The sequence below is a fragment of the Marmota monax genome, unplaced genomic scaffold, assembly GCF_021218885.2.
Source record: "Marmota monax isolate L192 unplaced genomic scaffold, Marmota_monax_Labrador192_F-V1.1 WCK01_AAM20220418_F8-fsc00007, whole genome shotgun sequence".
NCBI classification, from domain to species: Eukaryota; Metazoa; Chordata; class Mammalia; order Rodentia; family Sciuridae; genus Marmota; species Marmota monax.
Genome location: NW_026692781.1, coordinates 4,587,712 through 4,605,084, shown reverse-complemented (window position 1 = coordinate 4,605,084; position 17,373 = coordinate 4,587,712). Strand labels below are relative to the sequence as shown.

General features: G+C 37.7%; 1 protein-coding gene across 2 annotated transcripts in view; it reads left to right on the top strand.

Annotated features, from left to right (window-relative positions):
- The window catches only part of Lrp2 (LDL receptor related protein 2), a 197,621-nt gene that overhangs the window by 37,669 nt on the left and 142,579 nt on the right, over nt 1-17,373 (top strand). For both annotated transcript variants that reach the window (XM_046447392.2, XM_046447391.2), the window contains exons 3-4: nt 921-1,043; nt 4,304-4,420. In XM_046447392.2, the coding sequence (XP_046303348.1) occupies nt 921-1,043; nt 4,304-4,420 (240 nt within the window). The remainder of the gene's footprint in view (nt 1-920; nt 1,044-4,303; nt 4,421-17,373) is intronic.

Genomic DNA, 17,373 nt, shown 5'->3' with positions numbered 1-17,373 from the left:
TGATTAAATTAATTTAATAATTTTGTCATACATTTGATAAATGTATAGTTGGGCTATTTCTTTTATTGTTTATTCTTTTTTGCTGCTGGGATCAAACCCAGGGTCTGCTGCATGCTAGGCAAGTGCTCTACCATGGAGCAACATCTCCAGTATTTTTAATTTTTTTTCTTTATTTTGAGGCAGGGTCTGAGTTAATCTGGAGCCCAGCAAATTGCTGAGGCTGGCCTGGAATTTGTGATCCTCTTTTCTCAGCTTCCCGGGTAGCTGGGATTATAGGAGTGTGCCACTGAGTCTGGCTATTCTCTGTTTTTATAATGTTTGGGTCAACAGTTTGTTTTGATACCATTGATGAGATTATCTGACAGTGAACTTTATTAAAGTTCAGACTTCAAATATATTGAGCAGGACTTGACGTGTGTGTGTGTGTGTGTGTGTGTGTGTGTGTGTGAGTGACACTGAGGATTGAGCTTAGGGTGCTGAACCAATGAATTACATCCCAATCCTTTTTATTTTTTATTTTGAGACAATATCTTGCTGAATTGCTGAGACTGGCCTTGAACCTGTGAGCTTCCTGCTTTAGCCTCCCGAGTAGATGAAATTATAGAAGTGTGACACTGCCCCTGGTGACATAGTGGTTTTTTTTTTTTTTTTTTTTTTTGGTAGTATTGAACATTGAACCCACAGTGCTCTACCACTGAATTATATTCCCAGCCCTTTTTATTTTATTTTTGAGACAGGTCTCACTAAGTTGTCCAGGCTGGCCTTGAACTTCAGATCCTCCTGCCTCAGTCTCCCTAGTAGCTAGGATTATAGGCAGGTGCTGCCATGCTTGGTGACATATGGTCTTTTGCAGTAAGAATGTTTTTCTGGTATAATGGGACAGATGTTTGCCATAGTGAGTTCTTTTTTGGTTGTTTCAGCTCGTCAATCCTGCCAGTCGGGTAATTTCCAGTGCGAGAGTGAAGGAAACTGCATCCCCCATATCTGGGTGTGTGACAATGAGGAGGACTGTTCGGATGGCTCAGATGAACATCAGCATTGCCGTATGTGTTTAGAGAGGCATCTTGTTTTGTTTTTTTGGACATTTCAAATCTAATCTGTCACAGATAGGTTACACATAATGTGATGATTCTTTGTACATAAATACTGAGCTAGATGTTAAGTGACCAGAGAACCTATGCCAGCAATTCAGGGGGTGAATGACATTGAAAAGGGTGAATGTACTAAAGACTTAGAAATATGTCCCAGCAATTTGGAACTGGGATAGGTTCCCAATCTTTAATTTGGTTTATATTATGTTCAAGTAAGAAAGAAAATATTTGCTCATTCGCATGGTTGACAGTTGGATGAAATCTGTTTGCTCCAGGGGCCCTCTCTGCATTCAGTACTTTCACCTTTGTGGCTCAAGTATTAAACTCTCTTTTTTGGACTACTACAAGCTAGTCTTTTAGAGGCATTGTTGGTAGTGACTTCAGTGTTACTACATGGTTTATGAGCTGCCACAATGGCTGCAGCCCTGGATAAGGCCCCACTATAATCTCATCATGCTCATGATTTCAGTGACCTTCTGTGGAATGATGAGACCCAAATCCATGCCTATACTTTAGTCTTGTGGATTAAACTACTTTTTGAATATCTCCAAGGTGCATCAAACAAAAGGTGCCTCAACTGAAACCAGTTATCTTCCCCCACTGAACTGACTTTTCCCACCATATTTGCTGGTCTATGTGCTTTATCTCTATTAATAGAAATAAAATTTAGCCCACTAGAAGTTACTGGAAGATAATACAAAATCAGAAGTAGCCCAGTTGGGGCTCTTTTACTTGTTAACCTATACTTCATGAAATATATTTCATAATGTAAGTATTTCATTACATAAAAATAATTTGTAAATGACATGAAAGAGGTAATCAATTCACACGGAAAGGTTATTACAACCCCCTTGGCGACCATGCTAGAAACTTGGAAGTTGTTCTTGATTCTTTCCTCTCCTTCACCGACTCCTGCCTAATTTACCTTATAAACATTTCTAAGGTTTCTTTCTTATTTTCCATTATGTGACCACTCACTGTCAGCATCTCTCACCTGGATGGCTGCAACAGCCTCCGGATTGGCTTCTTTGCCTCCAGTCCTGTGCCCCGCTCAGGGTCTGCCCAACACTGATGATGAAAAGATCTAACCAAAACCCTTTGCCCACTCTCCATCACCTCCAGTTGTGATTCCTGCCTGGAAATGTCCATATGGGGCACCGTAATGCTTGCAGTTTCCTGTTCCAGACTTTTGCCTCCATTCCTCCTGCCTGAAGAATCATTGCTACATAGTCCTTGTTTCCTTTTGGTCTAGATTACTGCTACTTCTCCTTTAAAACCCAGCAGAGGTGTCCCTTCCTCAGGAAACTGTCTCAATCCCATGTTCCTGTCCCAGGGTGAATTTGGGACCCTTCTGTGATGCTTCTATAGTTCCTGTGATGTTTCTATAGTTCCTGTGTACCTGTAATTTACTTTCATAATTATTTTCTAATTATTTCTTAAAAGGCTCCCCCAGAAGACTATGAACTCCTTAAAGATAGGGATTGTGCCTAATTCATCTTTAGATTCTCAATGTTGGTGAACTTGGTGGCACCTAGTAGACCCTCAATAGATGTTTGGGTAATGAGCAAATAAAGCATTAGATCAGCTCATAGAATTATGTAATTTTTACCTGTCATTTCTCTATGTTTAATGAGCTTTTAATTACTCCCTCAAACTCTTAAGATTAGTCCAAAATATAGAATTATTTGGGCTTGATTTTAAGAAGAAAGCCATGATCATTAACATAATACTGGCACCTGCTTTAGTTTCTTTTCATACTGAAGACCACTCATAACCTACCTTTTCAGGAATAAAATAAATCTCTTTAATTTTATGTGACAATTGAAAATATATATTTAAATACATTATGTGGAAATATAATCTTTTAAACCTTATTCAAGGTAAAACAGTGTTTCTGTCATGGGTAGAATTTAGACATTGAAGTGCCTTCTAGAAGAGTTTATCTATTCTGACCTTATTAATAAAAGTAAAATTTAGTCTGCAGATACTCAATGATGGGAGAAAATATGAAATCTGTAAGCATCTCAGAAATAGGCAGACTGCAAAACATTTTATTTCCTATTCAAGAATTACATGACACATTCATGAGAAAGCAAATTGAAGGAAGGAACAAAGTGACAGGAAAGATACAATCAATTAAGCATGGAAAGGTTTTCAAAAAATATACATGAAATTCTCAATGTTTGAAATTTCAAGTATAAACTCTAAAGCTGTCATTTTTTACTTGTCTCTTAGAAAGGTTTTTCTAACAATTTTGATGGTGTGTGTGTATATATATATATACATATATATATATATATATATATATATATATACACACACACACCATCAAATTTTTTTTTTCAGAAAACCAAAAACCAAGTTTTGCTGAACCTAAGTATTTAACTATACAGAAGTATAGGAAGCTCTGTAAAATTCAGGTGAAAACCTCTTTCTTCCATTAGAGGATTACATTTATTTTTAGATGATAATGTTTCTCAAATGCTTCTCTTTTTATGTGGACAGTAAAAAAAAAAAAATCACATGATAAGATAATGTTACCAAGTCTAGGTAGTTCCTGCCTGAGCTACAGAACACCTTTCTCTCATGCTTGCAGGCAACAATCATTCCATTTTATGTTTTGTCCAGAGACTCACTTGATAAATTGCTGATGCCCTGCTTTTACCTGAACTCATCATAGGATAAAATCAAACTAAAGATTTTTTTGTTCATAAAATTGACACATGGCCAATGTAGACACTTTATAAAACAGAAAACTGTAAAGAAAAAAAATCCATAAAATCACTCATATTCCCACCATTCAGGAATAACCACTGTTAATCCTTTGACATTTCCTTGTTCAAAAAAGGATTTCAGTGGGGGAGGGGTACTTACCAATCCTTGCTTAATCCCTATGTCTTATTTCACTCATCATCTTTACCATGTGTCTTTCCAGTATATATTGTATTCTCAACACAGGTGGATCATGCAGTTGTCTACACTAGCATGCTGGAGTGTCTTTATTGTTCTGAGGGCATTTTGACAATATAATTTCTTTTGCATGGTAAGCTTAGCTTGGTGGTAGCAGGGTACTCTGCCTTGTATCCCTATGAACTTTTATGCCCAGTATCTGCTCTGCTTTCCAATATCCTCACTCATATTTGGGAACTATCAGCCGGTTAGTGTGTGTCAGACTGTGATGATAAATTAAGTATTGTCTTTCCCCTTCACAGCTGGGAGGACATGCTCAAGCCATCAGTTGACGTGCTCCAATGGTGAGTGTGTTCCGAGGGAATACCTGTGCGACCATGTCAGAGACTGCTCAGATGGAACTGATGAGAGAGACTGCCGTGAGTCCATTTCAGTCTTTGCACTGTATTTAGTTTCACCCTTGTCCCTTTGGCATTTTAATCAATTTGTTAGATTTGTTGATGGACAGAAATGCCTACAATACTCCTCTTGTTGTTGAAATCTCTTGGCAGATTCTTTTGTGGATTAGGGGTGATGTTCTGATAGGAGTCTATTTTTAACAAGACATTGTGAGTTTGTCCTGCCTTACTTAGCCCATCAAGTTTTTGCATGTTTTGAAGTAGGAAACTTTTAACATAGAATCTAGAAAGATGTTTGAATATGCTGAGTATAAAATAGAGTTTGATCAATTTTAACTTTTATTACACTGCTATAGAAAATTGGTGGATACAGTTTCTCATTAATTTTTCTGCTTTTGTGAATACCACATTTTCCAGGTTATCTTTGGAAAGTATTATATTCTGAAAATAGCTTTCCTGGGCTGGGGTGTAGCTCACTTCCCCCCCCCCCACCTGGAATTGACAGGCAGAAGGAAAGCAAATGGTTTTCCCTATAATGGCAATATGTCAGTTTGTAACTGATTGCCATAAGCTAAGGCATATAAGTCACAATATTCTGTGTGTAATACATAGATATTACCATAACCAAAGCAAGAAAATACAGACATGTTGTATTATGTACTAACGAGTAAACTGCCTCTCTTGAGGTTTATACCAAATTGTTAGAATGAATATAAAAATATAGAAATTAGTTACTGTGTCATTCTTTTTAGTTTTTGAATGTAATGCTGGGGATTGAACCCAAGTCATTGTACATGCTAAGCAAATGCTCTGTCTTTGAGCTACATTCTCAGCCATTTTTTAAATTTTGAGTTAGAGTCTGGTTAAATTGTCCACGTTGGCCTCAAACTTCCAATCTTCATGTCTCAACCTCCTGAGAGGATTACAGTCACTGGGATTACAGTGCACTATAGTACCTGATCTTGTGTCAGGTTTATAGTCAATCTAATTCTGTCTTTAACCTTAGAAATACCCAGTTTCTCTTAAAAGTCTGCCATTTGTGAATTTATCCATAACTTCCTTGAGTTTTTATACGTTTCTTCCTAACATTATTTTTAAGCATACTCCTGTGTTTATCACATGCTTCATGGAGATGCTTCCTTTGTTTTGCTCTTAAATTTATGTTTAAAGCTTCAAGGAAGCTTTTTTGTCACTGCGACCAAAATACCTGACAAAAACAATATTCAGGAGGGAAAGTTTATTTTGGCTCACAGTTTCAGAGGTTCAGTCCATGATATGCTGACTCCATAGCTCTGGGCTATGGTGTGGTGGAGGAAAGCATCTCTGAACATGGCAACCAGGAAGCAGAAGGAGCTCTGCTCACCAGGGACAAAATATAAACCCCCAAAGCATACCCACTATGATCTACTTCCTCTAGGCATACCCTACCACTCAGTCAATCCATATCAGTGGATTAATCCACTGATTAGGTCACATCTCTCATAATCCAGTCATTTCACTTCTGAAAATTCTTGTATTGTTTCACACATGAGCTATTGGTGGACACCTCATATCTAAAACACAACATGAAGTATTCCAATAACTGGTGAACAGATTTTATGTATCTTAGAAACTTTGATCAAATGCTCTCAGTTATTATGTATCCAATGAATTTAAGGTTTAAGCTTTAGCCTGTTCTCATGGGATACCACTTCTACGGTTTGAAAATTTTGATTTAATTTTAGTTCTCTAGGCTCTCTCTAAGTCCCTTCCTTTGAGCCAAGTAGTATATTTTATGCCTCTTAATGAAAGGTCTATTTTCTATAATTTTTTTAACTAATCTTTCCAACATGGTGCCATGTATAGGGTGGAAGCTTACATAAATTAACTATGGTAAGCAAGTTGCTTCTGTTAATGGAGGAAATATTTGTATATGAGAAATGGAAAGACCTGTGCCTGGGTTCGATCCCTAGCATCATACAAAAAAATAAGAAAGACTGACACAGTAACTAATTCCTATATTTTTATGTCCTGATACATATTGAATATGAACCATTACCACTCTTGTACAATTTTATTTTATTTTGTGTTGCAATGCTGGGAATCCAACCCAAGGTCTCATGTAGGCTAGGCAAGTGCTCTACCACTGAACTACACCTGAAACCCCACGCTTGGACAATTTTAAAAACAATACTTCTGTTTTTCTTCCATTGAATGTTACTTACTTCACTTATTTTTCTTTTTTTGAAATAAAGGTCTGTGCTATTTATTTTCTAGCAGAATTTCTGGCACATTTATGTTCTGGAATAATTTTCATTCTAAATGTTCTCTTTTGAAATAGATTAGGGTACCTCCAATTTGAATTTCCCTTCATTTTGGAAATTATGCAGAGCATTTAGATCTCACACTAGTAGTTTTAGAGATGGTAGTGCACAGCCAGCACACAAGTCAAGGACTCTCATGACTTTGTGAGGCAAACACTAGGTCCTTCACTGAGACAAGTGAAGAAAATATTTTTGATAAAATATGATTTATCACCATAATTAATCAAACAACATTTTGCAACATTTTGTAAATTTCAGGTCATTATATAAATTATTATTATTATTAGGTTCCTTAATGAGAACAATAAGGCAGGCAGTTATTTACTCTCTTATGAATAAAGAAATGAAAACTTCAAAGGGTCTAGACTGGCTCATCCAAGATTGTGTGGCAGAGTTGGTGCTTGGCTCGTCTTCTGGTTTCAAGTCTAGAGATTGCCCCTTATGAAGGACAGAAGAGGAGAGTCCTCCCTTATGCCAGTTTAAAAGAGTACTGGAGGCTTGTGTCACCCGCCAATAGCCTGTATCTTTATCCCTTATTTGCAAGTGGATAAAAATGAGTGCCTTATTGCAAATGCAATGGAAATGCTACTTTGGGGAAAATAAAAGGCAGTTGAAACAGACGGTTTGGACGTTTTCCATGAGCACCCTGCAGCCAAGTCTAAAGTTGCTAGTACAACTGCCTCACAACTTTGCCAATGGACCGTCTGGAAAAGCCTGGCAGGATATGAGCATGCAAGTAGCCCTGATAAAAGGAATGAAGGGAAGAAGCTGAGCTTTATAAAATAACCAAGTAGGAATTTTTAATCAAACATTTTTATTAAAAAAATAATTCAGTACAACTAATTGAAATAAGAATTCGTTAAGAAAGACATCTGGATTTATAGCTGGTTCTTTCTGGAATGATGTAAATCATAAACTTTTCAGGACACAGCATGACCCTAAACACAAGTTTTTTTTTTTTTTTTTTTTCCTTGTGGTACTGGGAATTGAACCAGGGACACTTACCACTAAGCTACATCCCTGCCCTTTATATTTTTAATTTTGAGACATGTTCTTGCTAAATCGCTGAGGCCAGCCTTGAACTTGTGACCCTCCTGCCTCAGCTTCCTTAGGGATAATCCTGGCTGGGATTATAGGCGTGTGCCTCCATGCCTGGCTCATATAAGGGATTTTGTGATGAGATCTTCTTTCCTATTTCCCTCTACCTTATTTATTTGTTTTTATTTTTTTATTTGTGGAAGAGTGTTAAAAACCCTCACACATCAGAGGAAATTAAGAAAAGGATCTTCATACTTACTCATTAGTGCTTTGATCTGTTGATAGCCAGATAGACACAGAAGGAAATGAATGGCCAGGATCAAAGTTCTTAGAAAGTGGCAGTATGGTGGTGGGGCAGGATTGGCTCTGTTTTGTTTTCCCTCTGTTTGAGGCTCTTGTGGAAAATGGGAAAGGGGACTGCCATTCACTAAGCACCAGTCACTATCCTGTGCACTTTTCACATTGGCAGGTGTAATCTCCTGCTTTATGGAGATTATAAAGTTTACTAAGAAGCCAGGGTAGAGGAGTTGTAACTTTAACCTACATTTAAACTATCGGTGCTCCATGCTCTTAGAATACTTTGAAAACATTTATAAAATAGTTTTGCCTGAAGATTACTTAGCTATTTAAAAAAATTATTTTACTGTGGAGGTTTTAACATATGAAACCAGAATGAACTGTATAGTGAATCTCTTTCTACTTATCACTCAGTTATATCAATTATCAGTTCATGAATAATCTCATTTTACCTACATCCATTTATTCTCCTTACACCATATTATGAAGCAATTCTCAGGATCATATAATTTTATCTGTTAATATTTTAGTATTTATCTGAGTAATAAACAAAACCACAATATTATTATCATACCTAAAAAGTTAAAACAACTGTTCTTTAAAATAATTAGAGATATAGTCAATTTTTTAAAAAATTCCCTAAATTGTCTTGCTATTATTTTTACAGTTTGATTACTTAATTTAGAATCCAAATAAAATATTTATGTAGGAGGTAGTTGATATATTTCTTAAGAATTTTTATTTTATTTATTTTATTTTTATTTTTTATTTTATTTTCTGTTCTTTACTCCTTACAATTGGTGAAAACAAAACAAAGCAAAACAGGTTACTTGTCTTGGTGTTTTCCACAATCTGGACTTTGCTTATTTCATCCTCAATGTCCTTTAATATGTTCTTCTCGCCTTTGAGTTTCCTGGAAATTGCCCAGATCTGAAATTACCTAGATGTCAACTGCAGCACTAATGACATTTGGGGATAGATAAATTTTTATTATGCTGGGCGGTCTTGTGCATTATGGAATGTCCAGCAGTATCCCTGGCCTCTGTGTATTTGAGCACCTCCCAGTTGTGACAACTAAAAATGTCCTCAAATTTTGTCAAACATCCTTTGGGACAAAAATCACCTTCATACTGCTTCAATTAAAATGACTAATCTAGAATAATCTTCTCTAATGCCATCCATTTCCCTGCAAATTCCATGATTTTGTCATTTTTTTAGTGCAGAGTAATACTCCATAGTGTATAAATGCCACATTTTTTTTATCCATTCATCTATTGAAGATTAACATTAAACAGGGACGAGAGGTGGGAGGGAAAGGGAGAGAGAAGGGAAATTGCATGGAAATGGAAGGAGACCCTCATTGTTATACAAAATTACATATAAGAGGAAGTGAGGGGAAAGGGAAAAAAAAACAAGAGAGAGAAATGAATTACAGTAGATGGGGTAGAGAGAGAAGATGGGAGGGGAGGGGAGGGAAAGGGGGATAGCAGAGGATAGGAAAGGCAGCAGAATACAACAGACACTAGTATGGCATATGTAAAACAGTGGATGTGTAACCGGTGTGATTCTGCAATCTGTATACGGGGTAAAAATGGGAGTTCATAACCCACTTGAATCAAATGTATGAAATATGATATGTCAAGAGCTATGTAATGTTTTGAACAACCAATAATTGTATTGAGTATTGAACCTCTAAATCAGGAGGGGTGGAGATGGTTCATCAAGGTGAGAATAATTTGTGTTTAAGGTTGTATATTTCCATCAGGGGGCACACAATGCCACCCGCTCTCTTTGTGATGTTAGCGGCCATTGATTATAATTGCTGAGATCCATTTAGTCATAGTGGTGCTTAGATATTTTAAATGAAATTTAAGCTACTAGAGTATTTCCCATGTTATCAAGGATCAAGTGAGATTTGACCAGAAATAATGTTTATTTTATTGTTTCCACAGTCATGAAGCATAGGAACCATTACTTCTCTAGAAATGTCATATCTGCCTATGGATTTGACTTTTTTCTGTTTCTCAGAAATAAATAAGATTGTCTATCTGGATGAGTCTAAATATATTTGGCACCTAGAAACCACAGGGAGGGATGTTGAAAAAGCTTCTAGGAAGAACTCAATTCCATCCTCCACCCCCATACCTCCCAATATTTGAAAGGATCAGGAAGCCTATCCCTGGAACTCAGGGCCCTGCCTGTTAGACCAGACCCTGTGTTAGAGTGCCTACACTTTCAAGCTTCTAAAATCAAGACATTGGGCTCCAAGACAGAGAAACTTGTGTCCATTCCAGGCATTCCTTTCTAGAACAAAGAATAGTGTGTGAGAGTCTTTTCAGGGAGGTAGGGAGAAGGGAGGTAAGAAAATGAATGAGGTGGTGAGAAAGGCGAGGAGGGTATTAGGGTCCCAATAAAAAGATTACCTTGGAAATAAATTTGGTATAGCATGAGAGATTCGGATCTCCGTCTTTTTACCTGCTATATTCTTAGAGGCTTAAGAATATTCTACAGCTTGTGAAATATTTCTGAATATGTTTGTATATATGTATCTATATATGTGTGTGTATCTCTATCTAAGCCTATATTTATATTTGTGAACCAGGTAAAAACTCATATTTCCCCCTAAGTTATTTTATTATTCAGTCTGGTCATCAGGGATCTGATATTCAACAACTTGTCAATTAATTTTTTTTTTCTTTTTTAAGGAACAGAATCAAAACTGCAGTCCATTTTACTTCTAATGGGATTAGCATCAAGGAAAACCCACTCATGCAGAGTGTAAGATAAACATCAGAACAATGCAGCAATTATGGGTCATTCAATTAATATATTGAAGTGACTTTGGGTTGCTCAAAAATACTGCAGTCTTTTTTTCAGAGAAATAAAAAGATTATTTTGTTTTATTGAGTACCATATTAGAATGATTTTGGTGTGAGTAAAACTATCGCTAATTATCGTGGGTTTGCAGCACTTCTCCTTTGTTACTTAGGAATGCCAAAGAAAGGGTACAATCCCTGCTACAATGAAGGCTTTCTTGCTGGTAATCAGCAGTGTTTGGTCTGCCTGCAACTGGGGCCGCTTTGTCCCTGAAGTTTTATTCCTATTGACTTTCTGTTCTTTAGGATTTAAACATTTCCCTTTGTATATCTAACTGCTGAAACTCCAACTGGGGGAACAGTTGGAAGGGAGTGATGAAGATGGTAGTCATTCTCTCGACTGTGAGGGCTTCTGAAGGGCACCTTCTTTCAACTCAGTTCCACATGTTAGCCTGCCTGTCAAGCCTTGCTCCAGTGACCCCATCTTACATGCCACAGCACACATGCACCTTTGCAGCATTCTCACAGTCGAGATAGGAGTCAGAGCCTGAGACCTTGAGGAAAGAGGAGAATCTTTTGTATATCTTTTGAATGTTTCCATCATTCAAGTACTTTCTAAATATTTCCTGACTTTAAAAAGACTCTAAGATCTCTCCCAGCCATTGCCCAATTTCTGTGCTCCTTTTTAAAACAATGTGATGTGGAAATGTCTTTAATGACTGTTTCTATTTACTCTTCTCCTTTTTTTCTTGAGGCTACTGAAAGTGATCCTGCATTTCCACCAATCCTCTGAAAACATTCTTGTTAATGCACCACTGGCTGCCATTTTGCTGAACCTAATGGTTCTTGTTCAAATATCTCCTCCCCAGAGATACTCCCCACTGTCACTGTTTGTTATTTCACTCTGCTTTATTTTTGTAACATTTTTATCCATGCACATTTACTTTAATGTCCAGTGTCCCTTTCCTCCAAACAGAGTATAAGTACCACGAGAGCAGGGATTTCCATTTTTTTTCTCTATTATTTAGTTCTTTTGAATGAATATCTAAGAAAGACTGTGGGAACTTCTACTTTGCTTTTAATTTACCTCTGTATTCAAAGTATCCAGGAAGTCAGATTTCAATAACCATATCTTCAGTAGGACAGAATTCTAACTAAGGCAGGCAGTGCCATGAGGAATAACTGGTTCCTGGCCTACTGACATTTCACCCAGATGACTGTCTGAATTATCTTGGTCCAAGTTCCCAGCAGAGGGATAACTACACCATTTCTAGTGACTGGAATGTGGCCTCCCATAATCCTGGGGAGCAGTTAGCTTTCCTATCTCTTTGATTAGTCTTTGCCTGTATATTCTGCCAAAGTCATTGGAAATAGGAAGAGATGGGGAAGACACCAAGGTATTTTGTGGCCCTGAGTGAAAACATGTGGGCCCATAATTCCTCCTATGTAGAACCAGTGTCTCTGATACAGTGCACGTTGTACATGTTTGCTCATGTACAACGTGACAAGGCCTCTTACTTCTTTGCACTGTTCTTTGGAGCTTTTGATGTACAATTTTCCATCTTGTTTCTCATTTACTCCAGTATTAGAGCTTGGGTGAGGTTTTTCAAACTTATTTTTAAGCAATTTAGTATTGCATCAGTCTTTATCTGCCCTGCGGATTTTGGTGATAGCTCCATGTATGGGAAGATGGAGGGGCTTCGGATCCAGAGTTCCTCTCAGACACATTTCTAAGATCAGGTCCCAACTGATAGACACTAGATAGGAATTTGGGGGCTTAAGCCCTGGCTAGTACAAAGGGAGCAGGATAAGGAAACCTTGATAACTTCATGGATCTCCCTTTTTGACTTGGCTTCCTTAAAGTGGCTTAGACTGAACTTGACGTGTGAGTGAAATTCTACTAGTCTTGGGATTACCATATTTTCTTTCTCTTTCCAAGGTGTTGATTTTCTATTTCCATTTTATAAATCTGATTATATATATATGTATACACACACACATATATGTGTGTGTATTTAATTGAAAGTAACTTCTAATTATTATTTTTTTAGGGGGTACCGGGAATTGAACTCAGGGGCACTCAACCACATTCCCCAGCCTTATTTTGTATTTTATTTAGAGACAGGGTCTCACTGAGTTGCTTAGTGCCTTGCCCCTGCAGAGGCTGGCTTTGAACTTGCCAAACTCCTGTCTCAGCTTCCCGAGCTGCTGGGGTTATAGGCGTGAACCACCACGCCCAGCAACTTCTAATTATTTTTAAAGGCTTCTTATGTAGAAAATGGGAGAAATCAAAGTGCATACCTCATGGGGTAGTTCTAAGGATAGAATAAGTTTCATACATATCAAAGTACTGTAACATGTTTCGGTGACACACTGTTCAGTATATGTTACCAGTGACGATGTTGATAATGGTGATGATGGTGTTGCTTATTTAATTTTATGGGTAGTATTCACAACTAAGTCCTGGCAGCCCAACTAGTAAGCTTCTTCTGGCAAATCATTACTTGAACTGAGTTAGTCTGTCTTAGAGCCAAAATAAGAAACAAGGTTGACTCTGCAACCTTGAGAAGTCCCAGGTATCTGGGCTGCACTTATATCAATAACTTCTTGTTTTATTTTCAATCTTGGGCTCATTTTTAAATCTACATTTAAGATGCTGCCTTCCCCTTCCTTCTTTCCTTCTTTCTTCTTTTCTTTTCTTATGGCACCGGGGATTGGACCCAGGGATGCCCTACTACTGAGCTATATCCCCAATCTTTTTATTTTTGTTTTGAGACAAGGTCTTGCTATGTTGCCCAGGCTGGCCTTAAACTTGTGATTCTTCTGTCTCAGTCTCCCAAGAAGCCATCATGCCCAGCTGCCTTCTCTTCCATTATAATCAGTTTGCCTTTTTTTGTATGTTCTTTTTGGCCATTTTGTCAAATTGTGAGAATAGGATATATTTACATTCTCCCTGACAAGATAATAAAGAATAGCACTTCATATTTATATCTTGCTCTGATGTAAATGATTTCCATTGTGGGAGGTTTATAAGGTCCTCAAACTACATCGACTTCCTTGATTATATAAATAGAACTATTGCATGAAACTTTCTTGCTCCGGATTAAATCATTGACAGAGAAAACACTTAAAATATCCTCAAGCACCAATCTTTTTTTTTTTTTTTTTTTAATTTTTTATTGTTGGTTGTTCAAAACATTACATAGTTCTTGATATATCATATTTCACACTTTGATTCAAGTGGGTTATGAGCTCCCATTTTTACCCCATATACAGATTGCAGAATCACATCAGTTACACATCCATTGATTTACATATTGCCATACTAGTGTCTGTTGTGTTCTGCTGCCTTTCCTATCCTCTGCTATCCCCCCTCCCCTCCCCTCCCCTCCCCTCTTCTACTGACATTCATTTGTCCCCCTTGTATTATTTTTCCCTTTCCCCTCACTTCCTCTTGTATGTACTTTTGTATAACTCTGAGGGTCTCCTTCCATTTCCATGCAATTTCCCTTCTCTCTCCCTTTCCCTCCCACCTCTCATCCCTGTTTAATGTTAATCTTCTTCTCATGCTCTTCGACCCTACTCTGTTCTTAGTTACTCTCCTTATATCAAAGAAGACATTTGGCATTTGTTTTTTAGGGATTGGCTAGCTTCACTTAGCATAATCTGCTCTAATGCCATCCATTTCCCTGTAAATTCTATGATTTTGTCATTTTTTAATGCAGAGTAATTGTGTATAAATGCCACATTTTTTTTATCCATTCATCTATTGAAGGGCATCTAGGTTGGTTCCACAGTCTTGCTATTGTGAATTGTGCTGCTATGAACATCGATGTAGCAGTGTCCCTGTAGCATGCTCTTTTTAGGTCTTTAGGGAATAGACCGAGAAGGGGAATAGCTGGGTCAAATGGTGGCTCCATTCCCAGCTTTCCAAGAAATCTCCATACTGCTTTCCAAATTGGCTGCACCAATTTGCAGTCCCACCAGCAATGTACAAGTGTACCCTTTTCCCCACATCCTCGCCAGCACTTGTTGTTTGACTTCCTAATGGCTGCCAATCTTACTGGAGTGAGATGGTATCTTAGGGTGGTTTTGATTTGCATTTCTCTGACTGCTAGAGATGGTGAGCATTTTTTCATGTACTTGTTGATTGACTGTATGTCCTCCTCTGAGAAGTGTCTGTTCAAGTCCTTGGCCCATTTGTTGATTGGGTTGTTTGTTCTCTTGTTGTCTAATTTTTTGAGTTCTTTGTATACTCTGGATATTAGGGCTCTATCTGAAGTGTGAGGAGTAAAGATTTGTTCCCAGGGTGTAGGCTCCCTATTTACCTCTCTTATTGTTTCTTTTGCTGAGAAAAAACTTTTTAGTTTGAGTAAGTCCCGTTTGTTGATTCTAGTTATTAACTTTTGTGCTATGGGTGTCCTATTGAGGAATTTGGAGCCCGACCCCACCGAATGTAGATCGTAGCCAACTTTTTCTTCTATCAGACGGCGTGTCTCTGATTTGATATCAAGCTCCTTGATCCATTTTGAATTCACTTTTGTGCATGTCGAGAGAAAGGGATTCAGTTTCATTTTGTTGCAAATGGATTTTCAGTTTTCCCAGCACCATTTGTTGAAGATGCTATCCTTCCTCCATTGCATGCTTTTAGCCCCTTTATCAAATATAAGATAGTTGTAGTTTTGTGGATTGGTTTCTGTGTCCTCTATTCTGTACCATTGGTCCACCCGCCTGTTTTGGTACCAGTACCATGCTGTTTTTGTTACTATTGCTCTGTAGTATAGTTTGAAGTCTGGTATCGCTATACCGCCTGATTCACCCTTCCTGCTTAGCATTGTTTTTGCTATTCTGGGTCGTTTATTTTTCCATATGAATTTCATGATTGCTTTCTCTATTTCTACAAGAAATGCCGTTGGGATTTTGATTGGCATTGCATTAAACCTATAGAGAACTTTTGGTAATATCGCCATTTTGATGATGTTAGTTCTGCCTATCCATGAACAGGGTATATTTTTCCATCTTCTAAGATCTTCTTCTATTTCTCTCTTTAGGGTTCTGTAGTTTTCATTGTATAAGCCTTTCACCTCTTTTGTTAGGTTGATTCCCAAGTATTTTATTTTTTTTGAAGATATTGTGAATGGAGTGGTTGTCCTCATTTCCATTTCAGAGGATTTGTCGCTGATATACAGGAATGCCTTTGATTTATGCGTGTTGATTTTATATCCTGCCACTTTGCTGAATTCATTTATTAGCTCTAATAGTTTCTTTGTAGACCCTTTTGGGTCTGCTAGGTATAGAATCATGTCATCTGCAAATAGTGATAATTTAAGTTCTTCTTTTCCTATTTTGATGCCTTTAATTTCTTTCGTCTGTCTAATTGCTCTGGCCAGTGTTTTGAGAACTATGTTGAACAGAAGTGGTGAGAGAGGGCATCCCTGTCTTGTTCCAGATTTTAGAGGGAATGCCTTCAGTTTTTCTCCATTCAGAATGATGCTAGCCTGAGGCTTAGCATAGATTGCTTTTACAATATTGAGGTATGTTCCTGTTATCCCTAGTTTTTCTAGAGTTTTGAACATAAAGGGATGCTGTACTTTGTCGAATGCTTTTTCCGCATCTATCGAGATGATCATATGGTTCTTATTTTTAAGTCTATTGATGTGGTGAATAACATTTATTGATTTCCGTATATTGAACCAGCCTTGCATCCCAGGGATGAATCCTACTTGATCATGGTCAAGCACCAATCTTGTTGGCATATTTTGGGGCATATGTGTGTGTGGACAAACCAGAGCATGTATCATTTGGAACTGGGAGAAGGTAAAAAAGAGAGAAGCAAGGGATGGTGGGAAAAAGGGTATTCTCACATTTTTGTTTCCAATAAACACTCTGGACACTGGTTAATAGGTACTTGTCAATCCTTCTATTCAAATAAAGCTCAGAAGGAAGAGTTCCTTTGTGTTCTTGTATGTGTCCTCTCACATTGTACTTTCCCCATACTTGGAATTTTGTAGGACGTTTCAGCCCCTTGATGGATTTGCTCCATGGGAAAAAGGTTATAAGATTAGCCTCAGTCTTGCCAAGCATAAAAAAACAAAAAAAAAAAAAAAGATTTTTAGATATCGCCAAATGGGAAACTCAAAGGATTGTGACTTCCTGCTTCTTGGGGTATATAGAAACTCATTCATGAATGTCTTTAGCAAGAGAAGAAAGATCTGTTCATTTCTTTGCTCAGAGCAAAACCCTGTTCCCTCTTTGTGGGTCTCCAACGGAGAAAACCATCTGGAAACATATTTCCAAGTATTTTCTATATTTAGTGAGTCAGCACTGAGCAGTCACTGGGCATATACCTCAGGTTATCTATGCATAGCAAAGACCAGAAGGTGTGCAGGGGTTGAGAGGGTCCGCTGCTGATTGAGAGAGATTCATTATCAGTATGGAAGGAGACAAGAAAGCTGTTTGTAGAACTGCTGACCTTTGGCCAACACAATACCCTCCCTGATGACATCAAGCTGGCCCAGTT